The sequence below is a fragment of the Passer montanus genome, unplaced genomic scaffold (assembly GCF_014805655.1).
Source record: "Passer montanus isolate IOZ18808 unplaced genomic scaffold, ASM1480565v1 scaffold44, whole genome shotgun sequence".
Classification (NCBI taxonomy): Eukaryota; Metazoa; Chordata; class Aves; order Passeriformes; family Passeridae; genus Passer; species Passer montanus.
In genome coordinates, this window is record NW_024369262.1 from 6,921,971 (window position 1) to 6,941,680 (window position 19,710).

Genomic DNA, 19,710 nt, shown 5'->3' on the forward strand with positions numbered 1-19,710 from the left:
CAAACACTTTAATCGCTTTCTCCCTCGTTTGCAAGCTCCCAAATCCGGTTCTGCCATGCCGGGGAAATCGGGATGGGACTGCTCCTTTGCAGGGAAACAGTTACTATTTCTGGCTTTTGGGCCGTGTTGCATTGTCTCCTTTTGTTCTCTCTGGCTCCCAGTCCTCGGTGCTGGCGCAGCTGCCCCGTCTCAGCTCTCCCACCTGGGCAGGGCAGGTGCCCGTGCTGTGGGGCAGGCAGTGCCCAGAGGGGCTCTGGTGAGTGCCTGGGGCAGTGAAGGGTCCCGGGGCGGTGGGGAAGGGTCCTGGGCAGGGCTCTGGGCTCCCCTCAGCCCCTGAGCTCGGGCTGGGCTGGCCGTGCCTCCAGCCCAGCTGGCAAATGCCCGGCATAGCTCGTGTATTTCTGGCACTGTCCCTCGTCAGCGAGGGAACAGAAATATCTGCTGCCCAGGGAGGCACAGAGGGTGACAGGGACATGTCCTGCGCTGCCTGACGAGGCAGCTGCTCTGGCCAGAGGAGCCCTGAGTCAGCAGAGCTGGGCTCAGCTGTGGCTGCAGCTCAGGTGTGAGCATGGGGCTGCTCCCCTGCAGGTGGCTGAGGCAGAATGATGGGCTGCTCCCCTCTGGGGGGTTTCATCTCAGCAGCATCTATACAAAAGCCAAAGTTATTACACAAATTAATGGCTTCATAATAATATTAACAGTGTCATTTATTAGTGGCAGATTCAGTACTCCTAGGGATAAAGGCTCAGTCTTGTCCTAGTCTGGCGTTCTCAGATCCTTCTTTCTCAGCAGAGTGTGCAGATGGCTGCCAGGTGATGTGTTAATCACAGTGTGTAATTGTCCTGGCCTGTCCTGCGCTCCCTCCAGCCCTCAGGCTTCCTAGTTCACTGCCAAACTGCTTTGTCTGGAGCAAAAATGTCTGGGTATTTTTCAAGGAATATATATTTCTTTATAAAACAGGGGCAACTTCCTACCCTGGAGGTAATTTAGTCACTGACAGGGGGATACTGATGTTTTAAAGGAAGGACGGAGGATTGGAATGTCTTGAAGTGCAGCGTTCTGTCTTAGGAGATGTCCTTTGGGACATCTGCAGAGCTCCTGGGTGCTGGCCCTGCCAGGGCATTGCTTGTGCAAACACCCAGGAGGTGATGGGTGCTTTGGTCCTGCGGGAGCAGGAGCTGCATGGAGCTGGAGGGGTGAGGCATGGGGAGGACAGGCAGGGCAGGAGCTCTGAGATGCACCAGCCCTGCCACCTGTGTGCCCTCCTGGGCATCCCTGTCCCTGCCCTGCTCCATCCTGGGGCAGCTACCAGATGGCAGAAGCTAAGAAATTCAGGGCAGGTTCTGCAGGGGCTGGCACAGCCAGAGGTGGAGCCTGTGGGGCGGGAGGTGCTGGTTCCTTTGCCTTGTGAGCCTCCAGCCCTCCTGGGAACCCACAGCCCCTCACCATCTCTTGTCTTGCCTTCAGCCTGTAAATTACAAATCAGCTGCAGCGAGTCCAGATGCAATTACTTCCACTGTGGGCTGAGATGTTTGGGTGGAGAGGGAACCTGAGTTCCTGCTCAAAGTGTTTGTCTATTTCCAAATAGGAGAGAATTGAACATCTTTAAAAATCAATACAAAGCCACTTCAGAATAAACCAAGAGGAGATTAATACTTACCTTGTCTGGAAAAGGGGAGGGAGGATGTGGAAAATGTCTCCAGAGAGGGAGGCTCAATGAAATTCGAATCTGCCTGTTTAATATGAGAGCTAAAAGATTTAAAATTAACCCCCTCCCCCTCCATTAATTGGAAATGAATTTGAGACTTGGTGTAATTTGGCAAGAAATAAGATCTAATTTTTTTTCTGTGCCTGAGGAATTTGTCAGACTGATAGTTTCAGCTTGAAGGAAAGCAGACAGGTATTTTCTGCAGGAAGAGATCTGTTGATCCATCAAAAACTTTATTGAAAGGCTTGGCAGTGCAGGTGGCACCCAGGTTCAGTAAGATTCATTCCTCTTATCCACTTGTGCTCTCTCACCACCACTCAGAGTTTGGCATCATCTGATGTTGTTCTGAGGAGACAGAAATGCATTTTGGAATTTTTGGAGAATGAGCTGGACTTTTTCCTGTGGGGAAGTGGGTACCTCAACACTTGTCTGCTGGAGTTGCTGCTGCCCCAGTCTCCCCAGGGACCTCGAGATCTGGTGAAACACAAAAATACTGATCTAGGGTTTTGGTTTGGGTCTTGGCTCTCTGGAGTGCTCCATGTGCACGGTGTAGGTTGGGATGGGTGCTGTGGTGACACTGAAATGCTGTCTGGTTCTTCTGGGGTGAGTTAATGTGGTGTGTGCACAAAAATAACACCATGCCTGCTTTTATCTGACTTACAGTAGGATACAGAAAAGAGATTACGGCCATGATAGGGGTTTTGTTGGTGTTGCACTTAAGGAATCCTTCTGAATAGAGGTTCTGCTGAAACATCTAGATAGAGAAGGCCAGAACTGAGGTAATGTTGATGTCCTTAAAGGGGGTGGACAGGAGGGTGGCAGGCAGGGGAGGTGGGTGAAGCAGGAGTGTGACGGGCAGGCCGGGGCAGCAGGAGCGGCTGTTCCCTGCCAGATGTGGTCTGTGGCCTCTGCAAGCTGTTCCTCCTGAGCAAACACATTTATTACAGGCTTTGCCAGGGGAGCCCCATGCGTGGTTAATGATTGACTGCCCCAACTGGGGGTTTCCAGGCAGCTCCTGCTCCGTGCTGGGCCCTTGCTCTGTGCCTGGGGAGCAGGGGCCTTTCTGCCCATCTTTCCCTGGGAGCTGCTCAGGTCCTGCTTGAATGGATGGTGGATGTGCTTGCCTGCAGCCTGTGTGTGCCCCCCAACAGATTCCCGATTGTGGCAGGGTCCCCCCAAACCCCTGACCTGGCTGTGACAGCTGGAACAGCTGCCCCAGGGCCCTGCACCTGTGTGCCACTGCCAGGGAGGTTAAACCCAGAGGCAGGAGCATTGTGTGGGCTGCTCCTGATGGCACAGGGGTGCAGCGAGCCAGCAGGCTCTGGGCAGGTGCCCAGGGTGTCCTGGCATTGCTGGGTGGGTGTTCTCATGAATGATCCCACACCTGCTGGCAGCAGGGATGGTGCTCCCATCCCTTAGACTAGGAAGTAGCTCGAAGGGCTGCAGTTTGTCCTAATTCCTGTGAAAATTAAGCTGGCAGAGGAGAGAGGTGAGGTAAGGGGGGCAGAGGGACCTGGGTGTTTTATCACCATGGCAACAAGGACTTCCAGGGAAAGGTGCTGAAGTGAGAAGTAGATAATTTACAGCTTACTTAATAAAAAAAAGAATTCATTTCCTGGAGGGAGCCGTGTGTCAGCTCCCGGTGTGAGGGGCAGGCTCGAGGCCCCGCGCTGTCCTGGGCTCGGGGGAGGGATGGCAGGGCCGGGCTGGCACCGGCCGAGGGCTCCTGCGCTGGGAGCCCGTCCGTGGGGCAGGAGCGAGCCCTCCCTCCGCGGGGCCGGGAGCCCGGGCTGCGGCTGCCGGGAAAGCCTCGGCACCGGCGTGACCGGGGGCTGTGCCGGTCCCCGTGCCCGTGACGTGCTCGGAGCCCCGCCCGCCCGCAGAGCCGGCCCGGGGGTGCCCGGGGGGCTGCGGACACACCCCGGCCCCGGGCAGCGGGGCAGCGCTGCCGCCCTTCCGCAGCCGCAGCCGCGGGATGTCCCGGGCGGGCGGCAGGACGCGGTCCCGGCGCGCGGGGGTGCGGGCGGCCGTGGTGCTGATCGGGCTGCTGCACCGCTCCCGGCAGAGCAGCGAGAGAAGGTGACGCCGCGGGGAGCGCTCGGTACCGGCACAGCCCGGGGGCTGCGGGGGACGCGGGGCCGGCGGGTGGAATTCCGGGCGGGGGTGCCGGCGGCGGTACCGGGAGCTGAAAAACGGGATGGCGGTGACCCGCCGGCGGTGCGCGTGTGTGCCGGGAGCAGGCAGCCGGTGCCGGTAACCGTGACCCGCCGGCGCTCCCGGCGCCGGGAGCCGCGCACCGAGCGGCCGGGAGCGCTCGGGACGCGTGCCGCTGCGGGAGCGTGCGGCCGGGCCAGCGGAGCCCCGCAGCCGCTGTCCCCGGGGCCCCTCGGCAGAGCCGCCGTGACTCCGCTCCGCGGCTCCGTCTGCGGCGGGAGCAGCTGACGGGCGGTTTCATCTTTCATTGCCGAGGCCGGGGCTGGCTGTACTTCGCGTCCAACTTTGTGCCGTAGGAAATGGCCTGTTTGCGAGCTGGCATCTGCCCCGCGGGAGCTGCTCTGCCGCGGACACCGACCCCGCGCTGGTCGGTGCGGCTGCCCCGGGCAGGGAGTTCTCCCCTCCAGGACTCTGCTGCTCTGGCAACTTGGGCGTTAAAAACAGTCAGAAATATGCACCCGAACCTCACAGTGTGTGCACCTCTGTTTCAGGGTGGAAGCAACATGGGCACTGCTGCAGGCTGAGGGGTTTTTTGTTTCTTTCTTTTTCTGGGTTCAGTTTGCGATTTTGTACCAAACTGAAATGAATGAAGAAATGATTATTTGGAATCGTTATTGTAAAATATTCCCCGACTCCCTAATCTATAAGCATGAAAAATCAGAGTGAGGTGACTGAGGGTGAAGCTTTTTGTCTGCCATCAGCTGTGGACTGCAGGGCTCGTACCCCATTTTTCAGGGCTCTGGCATTGGGACTTTGCCTTGGACAGCTGGTGCCGTGGAGAGCAGGGTGTCAGTGATGCACTAAAGACTGAACACTGGCATTCCTGGGAGCTCCTGTGTCACTTGCTGGTTTGAGATATTTCTGTCTCCCTTGCTGGGGTATTGGGTAGATCATCAAAGCAGAACAGCTGGAAAAAGCCAGCTGCAGGTCCTGGGTGAGCAGCAGCAATGTCTGCTCACCTGAGCTGTGGGTCCCTGTACCACCCTCTGGGCTGGAACCAAGGCTGTGGGGACTGCACTGGGTTCCTGCTGGGCTTGGCTGTTCCTGCCCTGCTGTTGCTCCTTGGGTTTGTCCTGTTTAGCCCAGGCTTGTTCAGCCACAGCTCTGCCCTTGGACCACGGGTTCCAGCTACCAGAAAGCGTTGGAGGGACTGGCTGGCTGGGGGGTGACCTGAACCCTCTCCTCTTGCTTTCACCTGTGTGGGGACTGTCCAAGTGCACCGTGACACTGGATACATCCTCTGGATGTTGTACCACTGAAACTCATTGGCCAGTCCTGCATTTGCCTCAAGGGCAGGGAGTGCTTTACTAGTCACACCAAGGAAGACTTTGCCAAAGAGTTGTCTTTCCCCCAGGTACCAGGTTTTTATGAATGAGCTCAACATGACACTGGAGTGCTTAGAAAAAACCTGGCTCTGAGCTTGCACCGGAATCTGCCCCGTGATGTCTGAGCCTGGTTTATTTTTTCCCCCAGCATCATGTTGTGCACAAAACGTCTCAGTGGGCCTCTTGCTGCAGGGTTTACTGAGTACAACAAGAGTCACACAGATTTCTCAAGGGGAGAACAAGACCCTGAGGAGGTTTTTCTGTCTGCCGTGGACTGAGGAGCCTCCATGGGAGTGATTGCAAGAATTCAAGCAGTGCTTTACGTGGTTGTTTCATCTTATGCAAGCTGCCAGGGCCATCAAAGTGACATAATCTGCAGGAAAAGGAAGGGACTAGCGGCATCCTCAAAGGGGACTCTGTTCCTCCACCTGCTCCTATTTGCTATTTTCCCTCCTACATTCAGTCTTTGTTCTGCATTTGCAATTGAATTTTGCTTTCCATGAGCCATATGCAAGCCTGGCAGGATTGGTGGCAGCTGCAGAGTGTGTGGTGGCCCATGTCCCTTCCCTGTTAGCAGCCCAGCAGAGTGCAGTGCAGCACACCAGGTTCCCGGGCAGAGCTGGGTGATGCTCACCTGCCCCTGCACCTGCCCTCTTCTCACCTGTGCCTCCCTGCACACCTGAGCTGCAGGGGAGGAGCGGGGACGTCTGGGGGGGTGGCTGCTGCTGCGGGCTCCTCCTTGCTCCTGTTTTGCTCTGAAAGCCTGGGATTTGGGACTGTATTTATATCTAAATGGAATTTCCCAAGTGTCCCACATGCAAGTGAGGTGACGCTCTGGTGGCTGTCCTCTCACCGGGAGAGCTGCTGGGTGGGTACCTGGTGTGGAGCACTTCTCCTCCACAGGCTCCCCTTGCCCTTTGGCATCAGTGCCGTGGCGTTGGAGATGCAGCTTTCTGGGAGCTGTTCTCTGCAATTTGCAAATTATTGAATCAGCTCAGAAGCGGCTGCCCGAGGCTCCTGGCTGGGGTTTGGCAGGAATAGGATCAGACGAGCCTTCTGGTCTGAAAATGTCTGCAAGTGCCTTGGCTGATTTACCCAGAACTGCAGGAAATTGCCACTTTCTCTGTTCCTGCAGAGCAGGCAGCACATTTTGTAAAAGATAAAAACTTCTTTTCACCATTACTTGCATACCGAGCCTCTCTGTCCTGTCCTGGCCAGGCCCAGTGGGAAGCCCTGGGCCAGTTGGAAAGATTCCAGTGTCTGTGGAGGTGCAGGCAAAGCAGAGTCAGCTCCTTGCTGGCCCCCTCCCCAGCAGGACGGGCACTGTGTGGGGCAGCAGGGACCCCGTGGCCAGTGCAGGCAGCTGGGTCCCGCCTGCTCACGTGTGGGACACTCTGAACTGTTCAGCAATGTTCATTTGCTGTTTGGAGGGGCAGTTAAAGCCACCCCACTGGCAGTTAAATGCCACCTTTCCCTGAGCAGGGCTGTGGTCCTGCTCCGAGGACAGTGCCCGGGGACGCTGCGTGTGTGCAGGTGCAGGCTGGCAGTTTGCAAATATGTAATTTATTGCAAGAAATGTAGATGAGAAAATGCTGCACTTTTTTTTGCTGACTCTCAGGCTTTGATGTGAGAAGGCAACACTGCTGAATAGGGCTAAGCTGAGCCAGGACATAACGAGGTAAATCAGTTTCTAGGGAAGGTGTTCCATAGCAGGGGCTCTGCCCGAGGGTCTGGCTCTGCAGCACTGAGTGCTTGGGCTGCTCCCCATGTCTGGGGGGCGTTCTGAGCCCCACAACTGTCTGACATCAGTGGGAGCCTGCAGCAGTGCATGTCCTCTGCTGCTGTCCTCCGTGGGATGAGTGATGATGCAGCGAGATCGTGCCTGCCTGGCATCCTGGGATTGGGTGGAGAGCTGCTCAAAGTCAGGGCAAGGTTCTTCATCCAGGCACTCACTGCAGATTTCCAGGTGTAAACTCACAGCAAGGTGCCCTTGTCTGTGTTGCAAAAACGCAGTTTTGGTTGAGGTTATTTTTTTTTTTCCAATTTGTGAGCAGCTGGCAGGGGCCCCTGGCCATGCTGCTCTGCATGGTGTGTCAGCAGGTGCTTGTGTCCCAGGAGCCAGGGCTTGGTCCCAGTTGTGTGGGGGACGGAGAGGAGCCCCCCCAGATGGAGGACAGGCAGCCTGTGCCCCACTCCCACTGCCTGCCGTGGGCAGGGCTGGGCCTGGCTAGGGGGAGGATGGAAAGGGACATGGAAGCACAGTCCCCCCTGGAAACTTAGGAGACCAGGCGTGGAATATTAAACAAACTAAAAAGGAAGCAGCTGGCAAGGTGATGCCCATCAAGGATAAAAAATGAGGAGTCCAAAAATAGAGGCTGTTAATTTACAGGAGAGTCATTGCTGACCTTCTCAAGGATGAGGCATCTGACAGGCAGAACTTGTTGCTGCAGGAGTTTGGTACCTCCTTAGGCCAGGTTTGATCTGTGGAATGAAGCATAGGGGTAACCTGGGGTGCTCCCATCCCATTTCATATCTTGACAGAGGTAGAGCCAGCCACATTGGAGTGTTTCACCATGTCAGGTAATGTGCTGGCATCTCCCCTCCCCACCTGTGATTTATCTAAATGTACTCTGTTGATTTAGAACCTGTCTGGGAAGCAAATCAGATGGACAAAATGAGGAGGTGGGATGCATTAGGGTTTTTTCCTTAGGCTTTGGCTTGAGAGAGCGTGAGAGAAGTGTGCCCTTGGAGTCAGGGTCTGGAGGGGAACACTCAGGGGTCCAGGCAGCCTTGGCTCTGTGCTGAACAGGACTTTTAATCAGAATTTCAGTATGTCCGTGGGGTTTACCAAATACAGGATATTAATTTGAAGGTGCTTTAGGACTGTGATGAGGGATGCTTTAAAGAGAGAGACCTCACCTGCCCTTGCGGTGTTGGGAGCTCACTGGTGTCCATGGTTGCCCCCAAAATGGGAGGAAAAACCCCCATTTTCTCCCTCTCTGGAAGGAGCCAGGAGAGCAGCCCTTGGCAGGTGGGCTTTGCCTCCCTTGGAGCTGGGAACAGGTCCCCCAGCTCAGTCCTGGGGTGGCTGGGGTGATCTCAGTCTCCCTTCGGAAACCCTGCAGCCGGCCCTGCCGTAACCGCATTAAGGTATTTCCTTAATTAGATTTACTAAGTATGCAGGATTCTAATTCTCTCTTTTTCCTTCTCTCTTAATTTGCCTAATGAGAAAAACAAAGAAATGAAATTACAAAAGCGATGCCCGCGTTTCCTTCTGGAGAGGCTGGTGTGCGGCGCGCGGCTCCGGAGGATGCTCTGGCCCGTGCTGGGCCTGGCCTGGCCCTGGCAGGGTGGATGTGGGCACCAGGGGCAGGCAGAGCCCCCTGCTAGCTGCGCCCCCTTAGGGAGCAGACACAGCGCTGTGACCTTTGGCTGTCCATGCTGGAGCTGAGCATCTCCTGTGGTGCCAGGGAGAGGCGAGTGCGTGGGGAGCTGCCGGGTGCCCCCAGCGCCCATCCTCTCTGTCCTGGGCACCTGCCACCTCTGCTGTGCCTCAGGCTGTGCACAGACCGGCACCCTCGGTGTCAGCTGGGTCACCCAGCGGGGCTGCAGAGCCCCCGTGCACAGACAAAGATGTGCTAACCTGCCCCCTGATTATTTATCATCCCCCGAGGGCAGTTTGGGAAGTGGGTGCCGGCCCTTGACCCCGGTGCTGATGGCAGGCTGAATCACCGGCGTCTGTGGCTGGACTTCACCACAACAGATTCTCAGCGCAGAGGCCCGTTCCAAGCAGTCCTTGGGGATGGGCTTGTTTTGCTCTCCCGGAACTGCAGGAGCAGTTCCAGCAGTTTGGCCCCAAAGAAGCAGCCAGCATGTGACAGAGGAACATGTTGTTAAGTTGGGTGATTTTATAATACTTAGAATATGATGCTATGGCAACCCACTACAAATCCCAGATCAAATCAAATTATTTGTGCGCATCCCTGTAACTTTAATCTTTTCAAAGTCGTATCTGTTTTATGCCTTTGAGGCCACTGTGCAGCTGAGTGCAATCAGGCAGAGCTCAGGGTTCAAAGCAAGGAGAGCAGAGGATGAGTGGCTTGCTCCAGATCAGGCTGTGCTTTAGTGTCCTAGAAAGTCAAAGAGCAAACAAGGAAAATCTGTCGTCCTTGGCATTTTTCAGCAGTAGAGACACAGTGAGGTTGTGGAGAGCAGAGAGGGAAGGAGCTTGGTAAACAGTATGGGTGGGCAGGACAGGAATTCCACTGTTGCCCCACATTGCTCCAATTAATTTATTGCATTGAAAAACTGGAAGATTTTCAAGCCAGGAGCTCAAATGAGGTGTAACGATGTAAATTTAACCTGCTCTGATATGAAAAAGAGAGAAAGAAGATTTACTTTGGTTTAGTGTAATGTGAAGCACCAGTTCTTGGTCTGGATTCACGTTTGGACACAATGCAGTGGTGTTTCCCCCAGTGCCTGTGGCTAAGCCCACGTGGCTGGCACAGCCCAGGTGGTGCCCTGACTGCCCTGGCAGTGAGCAGGATGGTGCTGCTGGTCCCACTCTGCCTTTCCAGCATCCCTGCTGCCTGCCCCCCTCATGCCCTCAGCAGCTCCGTGGGGCAGGGCCCTGCTGGGGGGGGCTGCTGGCACCTGCAGGTTGTCACCTGCTGTCACAAACAGCGGGGCTTGGGAGGGCAGGGCCCGGGGTGCCGAGGGCAGTGTCTCAGAAGGCGGTGGTGGCAGAGTGGTGGCAGAGGCGGGGTGCAGCCCGTGGCAGGGCTGTGTGTTTTGGAGGCCTGGCAGGCACGGTGCCCGCGGCGCCATCCCGGGGCGCGCTGCCATGGGAACAAACCTCGTTACCACCAGATAAACAGTTGGACGTTTTGGCCCGGTTTCTGCAGGACTAACCTGGCAGGGACAAGAGGAAACTAAATTAAATCTCAGATTTTCTGCCTCCCGGAGGAGCATCTGGCAGTGCCGCTGAGTGGTGGCGTGGCTGCCTGCCCGGGAGCCGCAGGGATGGGAGTTTTGTTCAGGGGAGGGCTGAGGCCGTGCTTCTCCAAAGCTTAGGGGATTTCTGGGGGGATGTCTTGACAGCTCCGTGGCACAGGGGCTGCTTTCAGCTTTCCTGGGGTCTTGTATCTTCACGATGGCTCCTGGTACTTCCAAATCCGGTGCCAGGTGCCGTGTTGGCAAAGGGAGCTCAGTTTGGTCCCTCCAAAGCCGTGCTGGGTGTCCCTGGGTGTCACTGAGCCTCCTTTGCTGCCAGAAGGCTGCTGAGCCGCAGGTCCTGCCCGGGTGGGGAGGGTGCCAGAGGGAGGGGAGCCGTGGGATGGCTGGTTCCTGCCACAGGAACCCAGCCCTGCTGTGCCCTGCTGTGCCCTGCTGCACCACCAGCACCACACACGGGGACTGGCAGCCCACCCTGGGCACGGGCTCTCTGGCGACTTTTATCACCTTCTCACACTGTCTGCTGGGTTTTTTCTCAGATTGCAGATATTACCGCACGGGCAGCTGTACACCACGGCTTTGCCAAGGGAGATAACCCTTATCTCCTGCCTGGGGCGCTGCCTCGGGCAGGGGGGAGCTGACATGCCTGTCTCTGGTTTTCCAGGAAACAGGAGCTGCTGAACAGCACGGATGTGACGGTCCCGGAGCGGCCGCTGTCCCCGCCGCTGACAGCTCCCCCGACCATGAAGGTGAGAGGTGTGGAGAGCCGGGCTGGTGGGGAGCGGCGCTTCCAACGCAGCGGCTGCACGGGCTGGGGCTGTTCCCAGCGGAGCAGCAGTAGGTGGTTTCTGGAGCTCAGCCGGCAGCCTGTTCCGACGCCATCCCCCTCCCCGCCCGCGGTGGCGGCCGTGCTGCCGGCCCGTCCCGCACCGACCCTCCCGTTACACAGCGCGGCTCGGTGCCGGGGCTGCTGCCGTCCCAGCGACCCTCCCAGCCCCGTGATGGGGCCTCTGTGTGCTGGGTGCCTCTGTGTGCTTCCCTCCCAGCGACCCTCCCAGCCCCGTGATGGGTGCCTCTGTGTGCTTCCCAGTGTGTTTCCCAGCGACCCTCCTAGCCCCCCGTGCTGGGTGTCTCTCAGTGCCGGGTGTCTCTCGGTGTGTTTCCCTGCCCGTTCCCGAGCCGGGTGTCTCTCGGTGCCCGTGTGGGGCAGGCGCTGTGCCCGTCACGGGCCGGGCATCCCGGGCTGTGCCTCCCAGCAGGCACCTGCCTGTCCCCTGCGAGCCCCACCTGCTCCCTGCCCGGCCTGTTCCGGGCTCTTCGCCTGCCGGGAGCCACCCCTTAAAACAGCGAGACAGCTGCCGTGCTGTGCCTCTGGCTGGAGGAACTCCAGCAGAGGGGCTGGGGCTCCTGCTGGGTGCCCTGAGAGCTCTGGCTGCGGGGCTGGTGCAGGGCAGCGGTGCCACGAGGGTAACAGATTCCTTCCAGGGCTGCGACATGGGGGGACAGTGCTGGGGAGGTGCACAGCCCTGCTCACTGCCTTCCACTCTGCTCCTCCTGGTGCAGGGGTTTCTTTCTGTCCTTTCCTTTGTGGCCCAGGAAAGCTGGCTCTGTGTCCCCAGCTCTCCTGAAGGGCTGTGCTCTGCTCAGTGTGGCATTTTCTGTGGGACTCACTGTAGCAGCTGGGTCTGGTGCCCCTGTGGGGTCAGCTCTTGGCTCTGGCTGCTGGTAGAGCAGGACCTGAAATGACCCAACAGCATTTGTACCTGGAGATAAACAGAATCCAAAGCAAGCTCAAACTAAGGAAGACTTTTAAAAGAGTATTCAGGTGTGGGCACAGAGCTGTCTGAGCCTGGGGTTTTTCCTTTTTGACTGCCACAGGTGTGTCAGGGAAGGAGGGGCATGGTCTAAAGCTGGAAACAGCCAGGGTTGTGTCCGAGCCACAGCTGCCCCACCTGTGCTGGCAGCCAGACTGCTCCTGCTGTAAATCCGACCTTTGCTCACCACAAGTATCAAAGGAAAAAAATTCTCTCAGACTTTTCTTTTCCTTTCTTCATCCCCTCCTCTGTTTTTATCCTTTATTTTTTCGTCTTTTGGGAAATCCAGTCTATTCTAAGCCCTCACTAAAAATCATCCCCCTTGCCTTTCCCCTTGTTACCATGAGCCCTGTTTTTGGCCCCGGATCACGCATGTCTCTCCCGCAAGGCGCTTCTGGCACCCGGTGGGGCGGGAGCTGCTGGCTCCGCTTCTCACCCGCGCTGGGGCTGGCGGCGCTGCCGTGGCCCGGGCCCGGTGAAAGCAGGGCAAAAACCAAACCAAAACAAACAAACAAACAAAAAAAAAAAAACAAAACCAAAACCAAAACCCAAAAATTTTAAAAAGGAGGGTGAAAGGAGGCGGGGCGGGGCGGCACGCCTCCAGAAAAGCTCACCGGGAGTGCCCGTTCCAGATTACAGCCGCAGTTGGGCCGGGTGGTTCATTTGTGCACCTGGCAGCAGAACAGCCGGGAGAGGGGTCGGGGCTGCCCAGCACGCCCAGCTCCTGCGGGTGCCGGGCCGGAGGGGCCCCGAGCAGCTCCAGGACGGGCCCCGCTGGCCGCACAGGTAGATCCGGCTGGGAACAGCCTCACCTGAAGTCCCGGGCCGGGCAGAGCCGCTGGGCCATCAGCGGGTCTGGCAGCGCTCCCCGAGAGGCGGTGGGGCCGCGCTTGTCGCTGAGCCCCCTGTCCGTGTGGCCCGGGGACAGGGACACTCACCGTGCGGCTCCTGGCCTGGCCTGGGCGGGCAGCAGAAACAGGGACAGCTCGGTAATCTCTTCAGCTCCTGGGGCAAGGGGGATTAACCCTGCTCGGGGCAGCCCAGCAGCGCAGGCAGCAGCTTCACCAGGGCTGCTGCGACTAGGAAAGGAAACGATTCCAGGTCCCTGATCAAACGGGCTCAGAGCTCGGCATTTCTGGAGCTCGAGGGCTTCTGGCAAGGGCAGCTGCAGCAATGGTGCTGAGCTCCAGGTGGGGCTGCATGGGAATCCCGGTGCCACAGCTGCCTGGTCGCATTCAGGGAGCAGGACAAGTGCTCGGGGTGGGGCTCCAGTGTCCCTGCTGTGATGTGGCTTGGACTGGCTTGCCTTGTGTCTGCTTTTATCGAACAGTAGATTTCCTTCTTTTCTTTTCAGTCGGCAGAATTCTTCGAAATGCTGGAAAAAATGCAGGTGAGCAGCAGTGTGCATGCCAGTAACTCGGGATGTTGGCCCCAGCAGAGCCCCTGAGGGCAGAGGGCCTGTCCCAGGAGCAGACCTCACCTTCCAGCCACTTGGGCTGGAGTGATCTCCTTGTAGCAAAATACCCTCATGTTGGTGGACTGACCCCCTGTGTGGGTAAAAGCATCTAAATTGTTTGACACATTCATTTTGTTCCTAACAGGCACCAAAACTGGAAGAACAGAGGTCTGGAAGCCAAAAACACAAGGTTGGTTGATTTTTGTTTCTTGAGGGGATCTCTTCAAGTGTCCACTCCCCATCTCAGAGGTTTAATGTGGTCGTCCAAGACAGTCACTCAAAGGGCTGGAAAGGATTTAGATGTTATCTAAACAGGGCACTGATTGAATTGCAGAGATGGGAGCATGGTGCCTGTAAATCCCTAATCCAGCTTTATGTCCAGAGCACTTCAGCTTCCAGCTGTGCAAAAGGGTTGGGGTTTGCCACTGCACTGGGAAGTTGCACCATAGAGGAGCTCCCTTTAGGCAGGGCTTAGCCTGCATTGGTGCCTTCTGAGAGGGACCAGCAGGTGCTGGAGGCACTCCCTGGGCTGGGTGGGCAGGGCTGGGGTTTTAAGGGACAGCTGGTGGGGAGCAGATGGTCACAGGTGATGTTTTGGTTCCTTTTTCCAGGAAGACTACATCCCATACCCCAGCATCGATGAGGTGGGTGCCCTGAACCCCCTGAACACCTTCTGGGGAAAGCCTTTCCAAAACTGCTGGTGGCAGAGGAATTGGTGGAGATTGTTTCTGAGAGGAGCTACACAAAGCCTGTCCCCCCTCCCCACCTTTGTGGCTTTTGGCTTTTCCTGAGTAGCATGAGCCCTCTTCTGTGACAGAGGTTTCAGAGAGGGGCTGGACTTGTCCCTGCTGGTGCTGGGGTCTGCTGCAGTAGGGGGGCAGACCATGGAGCAGTGAGCTCTGCCTCCCACACCCCCAGCCCTGTCCTGCCTGGCCCCTCATGGCACGTGTCTCTGCAGATCCTGGAGAAGGGCAGCCCATACCCGCTGATCATCCTGCCCCAGTTTGGGGGGTACTGGATAGAAGACCCAGAAAACCTTGGCACGCCCACCTCGTCTGACAGCAGCATCTGTGAGGAGGAGGAGGAAAACCTCAGCCCCAGCAGCTATGGCTACAAGCTGGAGTGCAAGGGAGAGGCCAGAGCCTACCGCAAGCATTTCCTGGGGAAGGTGGGTTCCTCCACCCCACGGGGCTCACAGCTGCCCACCTCTGACTGAGAAAACTCTCCAGCTGAGAGCAAAATGGGCAAGCTTTACAATTTCCCTCTTTGCAGGGAGTGGAGGCACTGGTGGGTTCCCAGCATGGCAGGGTGGCCACACATGTGGCCTTTGTCCCTGGCCCCACAGGTCTCCTGTGACACCAGTGGGGACACTGGCTCTGAGCCTCCTGCCCTGGGGTCCTGGGGCTCAGCCAGACATGGGGGCCTGTGTGGCAGCCCCTGCCCTCCTGCTCCCAGCCCTGCTCCTGGCAAGGGGGTGCGGGTGTGTGGGTGGTGGGAGGGTGCTGGGGTAGCAGGGGAGTGTCCAGGCAGTGTCCTTGCCACCAGTGAATTGCTTCCCAGCTGCTAACGTGCTGTTTTCTATTTTTAGGATCATTTAAATTTCTACTGTACAGCTAGCAGCCTTGGAAATCTGATCCTTTCTGTTAAATGTGAGGAGGCAGATGGCACAGAATATTTAAGGGTTATACTCAGGTATGGAAAAAAAATATCTTTGTTTAACAAAATATTATCTGTTTGGGAGTCGCTGGTTCTGTTTCTACAAGTGCTTGAGCTGGACTGGCAGCATGTGGAGGGGGTCTGGGTGGATGGGAGGCAGTGGCAGCATCCTGTGTTTCTGTGCTGGGACTGCCTAAACCTGATAATGAACGTGAGACTTTGATCTGTCACTAAACCTGCTGGAACTGAACATAAACCTCTGTGGCTTTAATCCTCCCTGGGATAACACCAGCCACTTCTCTCACCATCCCTCCCTAAGCTGACAGGACCCAGCATGTCTGAACCATTGTGTCATTTCCCTCAAACTATGAATATTTTAAGGGATGAGAAGACAAATCAAGCCTTTGCTCACTAACCAGGCCCAGCAAATGCAGCACAGCTGTGTTTCCCAGCAGTGGGTGTTGCTTTGCTGTAGCCACTCTGACATCTGTCTGCTCCTTGTTTCTTTGCTAGGTCCAAAGTGAAGACGTTGCATGAAAGGATTCCCCTGGCAGGATTCAGCAAGCTCCCGAGCATCCCCCAGATTGCAAAGGTGAATTGCCTGGCTTGGTGGAGCTCTGCAGCACAGCCTGTGCCAGGGCACATCAGGCAGTGCTGGGCTGTGTTGGGCAGCAGTGCTGGGCTCTCAGGCCAAGGGGCACTTGGGTGCTGCTGTGTGCTTGCCCTGCTGGTGGTTTCTCCAGGCCAGGAGAGCAAATGGCCCTCGTTTGACACGGAGGGACCTGGGGCTTGGCTTGCTGCATCCTCAGTGGGGCCAGCCAGCCCACGGGGCATCCCATGGTGGATGTAGAGTGGAGTGGGGAGCTCCTGCTACTGGAGGCTGTATTTGGCTTCTTTATAAGACATTCATGGCTGACGTTGTGGCCAGGGACTGTCACTGACTGCTCTTTCCCCTTGCCCACAGGCCTTCTGTGACGATGCCTCTGGGCTGAAGTTTAACCCTGTTCTCTACCCCAAGGTGAGGTGACTTGCCCAGGTTGGTCGTGTGTTCTGCAGGGACTCTGAGAACCACACCCAGGGCCACTGTGGAAAACTTTTAGCCTGATTATGCGGGAATTTGGCTTCTTTCCCCCTTCCACTCCCCTGATGGTGCCCAGCTGTTGTTGGACCCTGCTGCAGCTCTGCTGGGCTCTCCTCACCCCTCACCATGGATCTTTTGGCCATCACATTTTGAACCACCAGATGAAACAATTGGTATTTTGCTTTCCTGCAGGCATCCCAGATGATAGTGTCTTATGATGAGCATGAGGTCAACAACACATTCAAGTTTGGTGTGATCTATCAGAAGTTCAGGCAGGTGAGTTGTCCCTATGCTGCTTTCATGGAGCGTGTCCCTGTGCACCAGAGATCCACGTTTCATGAGCACAGGCTCGACTCTGGCCTCGGTTCTGCCATGTGCAGCACCTGGTGTCACTGGATGCCCTCCTGACTGTGTTTCTCATTGCTCGGATGTTTTCCCCACTCATTAAAAAATGATATGACTGAAGAGTCTCGGTGTGGAAATCAGCCCACAAGCTGCTGTACGGAAAAGCGGATGTGAAAATGGATTTTAGCAGGCGTGGTATTTTAATCAGATATATGTTTAGACAGCTATAACAGCTCCGCTTGTCTGGAGGGACTGTGGGCTCTGAAGAGAGGCGCTTGCTGAAAATGCTGTCATTAGCAGGGGGACTCTGCATGGGGAGTGCAGAACTCAGCCTCAGAACCCACTGAGAATTACTCTGACAGGCACTCTATATATTGCATTTTGGCTTGGATTGAGTGACTCATGCAAGGCCATAATTAAGGTCTCATTGTTTTGAAATACAGCAAGCAGGAGATGATTAGGGATTTTCAACAGAGGATTTGTTTCTGGTTTGGTATTTCCTGGATGTTATCCTAAGGTCCCTGCTGGGGCTCTCAGCAGCCTGGCCCCGGGCTGTCCTGGGCACTGGGCAGGCTGTGGCAGCCCATGGATGGTGCTGGTGGCTGGATGTGGTGCTGGGGAGCAGCCTGTGGCTGTGCAGGACACATGGAACAAGGTGCTAGTCACGGCCCAGGGACCCTGTGGATGGAGCTGGAGGTGGCAGGGGAGTGGACAGGCAGGGAAATTGGGCTGTCAGCAGATGCACCCTGTGTTTTGTAGACCCAAGAGGAGGAGCTGTTTGGCAATAATGAAGAAAGCACTGCCTTCAAGAACTTCTTAAGTTTTCTGGGAGACACCATAACTCTCCAGGACTTCAAAGGGTAAGTTAAATAAAAAGGATGATTTTACAAATACATTAACAAGAGACCATGTCATATGTAAAAATATCTCCGTGTGAGAACAGAAGTCATCTCGCTCATGAGCGGGATGTGCGGAGCAGAAGCAAATATAGTTTTGGCTTGTTTTTCAAAGCTGGGGGAGTTAAAAAAAAATTGGAGCTGCCAAGAGAGAAAAATTTCTTTTCCTGCATTTTGAGGTTGTGATAAAATCTGGCTATATTCAGCCATGGATGGAAGCAGTCTGTGGCAATGTGCTGTGCCCGGTGTCGCGGCTCAGCCACGGGTGCCTCCAGGGCAGTCCCTGCAGCAGCCACAGTGCAGGCAGGGACCCCACTGCTGGTGAGGGATGGTGGGGCCACGGCTTGTGCCCATGGCTGTGGGCAGCCCTGGCTGGCCAGCTCTGCTTTAGGTGCACCCTGTATTTCAGGCTGGTGACAGCGATGGCTGGTTACAGCACATGACGCACGGTTTGTTCTTTCCCATTTGCTCGCTGCTAGATAAAGATAAATGAGCTGGGCTGTTCCATCAGCCTGTCCCCTGACAGCCGCTGGTGCTCTCTGTGAAGCTTTCAATTAACATCTCTTCGTTTCTCTCTGCCTTTCCCTTGATCTCCAGTTTTCGAGGAGGCCTGGATGTCAGCCATGGGCAGACGGGAGTGGAGTCTGTGTACACGGTGTTCAGGGACAGGGAGATAATGTTTCATGTCTCTACAAAGCTGCCTTTTACCGAAGGAGACACACAACAAGTAAGAGAGATGTGGTTGCTTGCACAGAAGGGTCTGAGTGGGGATGCCCTGGCGCTGCCCTGCCCCGTGCTGTGGCCCTGCTGAGCCCTGGCACCCTGGCAAGTGGCTGCTTGGCTCCCCAGCACGGGGCTGGCACTTGCTGCTGCAGGAGCAGAGCTGCCTGCTTTTACTGACCCAATATTCTCCCTTTTGGTTTAGCTCCAGAGGAAGAGGCACATTGGCAATGACATCGTGGCGATTATCTTCCAAGAGGAGAACACGCCATTCGTGCCAGACATGATTGCCTCCAACTTCCTGCACGCCTACATCGTGGTGCAGGTGGAGAACCCCGAGGCAGAAAATGCAGCATACAAGGTGAGGGCAGTCCCTGTGTCACCCACCCAGTTTTGCTTCAGCATCTTTTGACAAGGGCCTGGAGTGACAGGACAAGGGGGAATGGCTTCCCACTTGTAGGGTTAGGTTAGAGATTAGGAGGAACTTCTTCCATGTGAGGGTGGTGAGGCCCTGGCACAGGTTGCCCAGGGCATTTACCCTGTGCTCAGTGATGCAATCAGTGTGGGGACTCGTGCCTGTGTGCTGGGCACACACACGTGTGCACACAGGTGTGTTATGTGTGTGCTGTGACATAATGTGTGTGTATACAGACATCAGTGCATAAAATACATGTTTGTAAAACAGCTCGTTTGTTAAAGAGTTTTGATGGTCCTCAACATTTGAATGTGCCTTGGAACAGTCTGGCATGGTGTAGGTGGCATAAACCCTGTTATCCTGCTGCTCCCATGGGAATAACCTGTCTCTTGACTCCTCAGGTGTCAGTCACAGCCCGGGAAGATGTTCCCTCCTTTGGGCCACCCCTGCCGAGCCCGCCGGTGTTCCAGAAGGTAGGGGCTGAGAGGGAACCATGTTCCAGGCTGTAAAAAGAGTAGATGTGCATGTCCAAGGTGTTTCCAAGTTGGGGAAAACAGGACTTCTGGAACGGACCTGCATTAATTTTGGTTTCCATTGCGGCCCCTGGTGTTTGTGGTAGGGTGAGTGGCCCTGCACCACTGCATGGCATTACTTGAGCAAGGTGGCAGCAGCAGCTCTGGTGCTGAGGGGCTGTGTTGGTGCAGGCGAGCACCTCAAACCCTCCTGGGGCTTTCCACCAGTGCTTCCACGTCTGGAGGGACTGCCAGGTGCTGCGAGCTTGGGTTTGGGTTGGTACAGCTGTATACCAGAGATACAGAGAGTCCTAAAGTGGTGGGTGTTTTCCTGGTTCTGTCCCCGCAGAGCCCCGAGTTCCGGGAGTTCCTGCTGACCAAGCTCATCAACGCTGAGAACGCCTGCTGCAAGTCTGACAAGTTTGCAAAGCTGGAGGTAACGCTGCCCACGTGTCCCTGCCTGGAGCAGCTCTGGGGAGTTGTCCCACTGCTCCTCCGAGCCGCCTTTCCCTGCTGAACCGGGTCAGTGCTCGCAGGGAGGGAGCGTGGTGACCGTGGGGTGGCACAGGCTGCTGCCATGGACCCGTGCCACTGCTGCTCCCTGGAGCCTGGCTG

General features: G+C 56.3%; 1 protein-coding gene across 20 annotated transcripts in view; it reads left to right on the top strand.

Annotated features, from left to right (window-relative positions):
- The window catches only part of RAP1GAP2 (RAP1 GTPase activating protein 2), a 52,835-nt gene that overhangs the window by 24,750 nt on the left and 8,375 nt on the right, over nt 1–19,710 (top strand). For 13 of the 20 annotated variants that reach the window (XR_005628828.1, XR_005628829.1, XR_005628830.1 and 10 more), the window contains 14 exons: nt 10,865–10,949; nt 13,369–13,404; nt 13,616–13,660; nt 14,082–14,114; nt 14,429–14,638; nt 15,059–15,162; nt 15,640–15,718; nt 16,091–16,144; nt 16,400–16,483; nt 17,312–17,412; nt 18,046–18,175; nt 18,374–18,529; nt 18,985–19,056; nt 19,445–19,531. Coding sequence is in view for 17 of the 20 variants with exons in the window: in XM_039720674.1 (XP_039576608.1) it covers nt 10,865–10,949; nt 13,369–13,404; nt 13,616–13,660; nt 14,082–14,114; nt 14,429–14,638; nt 15,059–15,162; nt 15,640–15,718; nt 16,091–16,144; nt 16,400–16,483; nt 17,312–17,412; nt 18,046–18,175; nt 18,374–18,529; nt 18,985–19,056; nt 19,445–19,531 (1,276 nt within the window). In the remaining 3 variants the exon portion in view is untranslated. Of the gene's footprint in view, nt 1–3,670; nt 3,810–10,864; nt 10,950–13,368; nt 13,405–13,615; nt 13,661–14,081; nt 14,115–14,428; nt 14,639–15,058; nt 15,163–15,639; nt 15,719–16,090; nt 16,145–16,399; nt 16,484–17,311; nt 17,413–18,045; nt 18,176–18,373; nt 18,530–18,984; nt 19,057–19,444; nt 19,532–19,710 lie in introns of those variants that run through there. The other 7 variants (XM_039720665.1, XM_039720671.1, XM_039720677.1 and 4 more) reach the window with 5 other exon arrangements.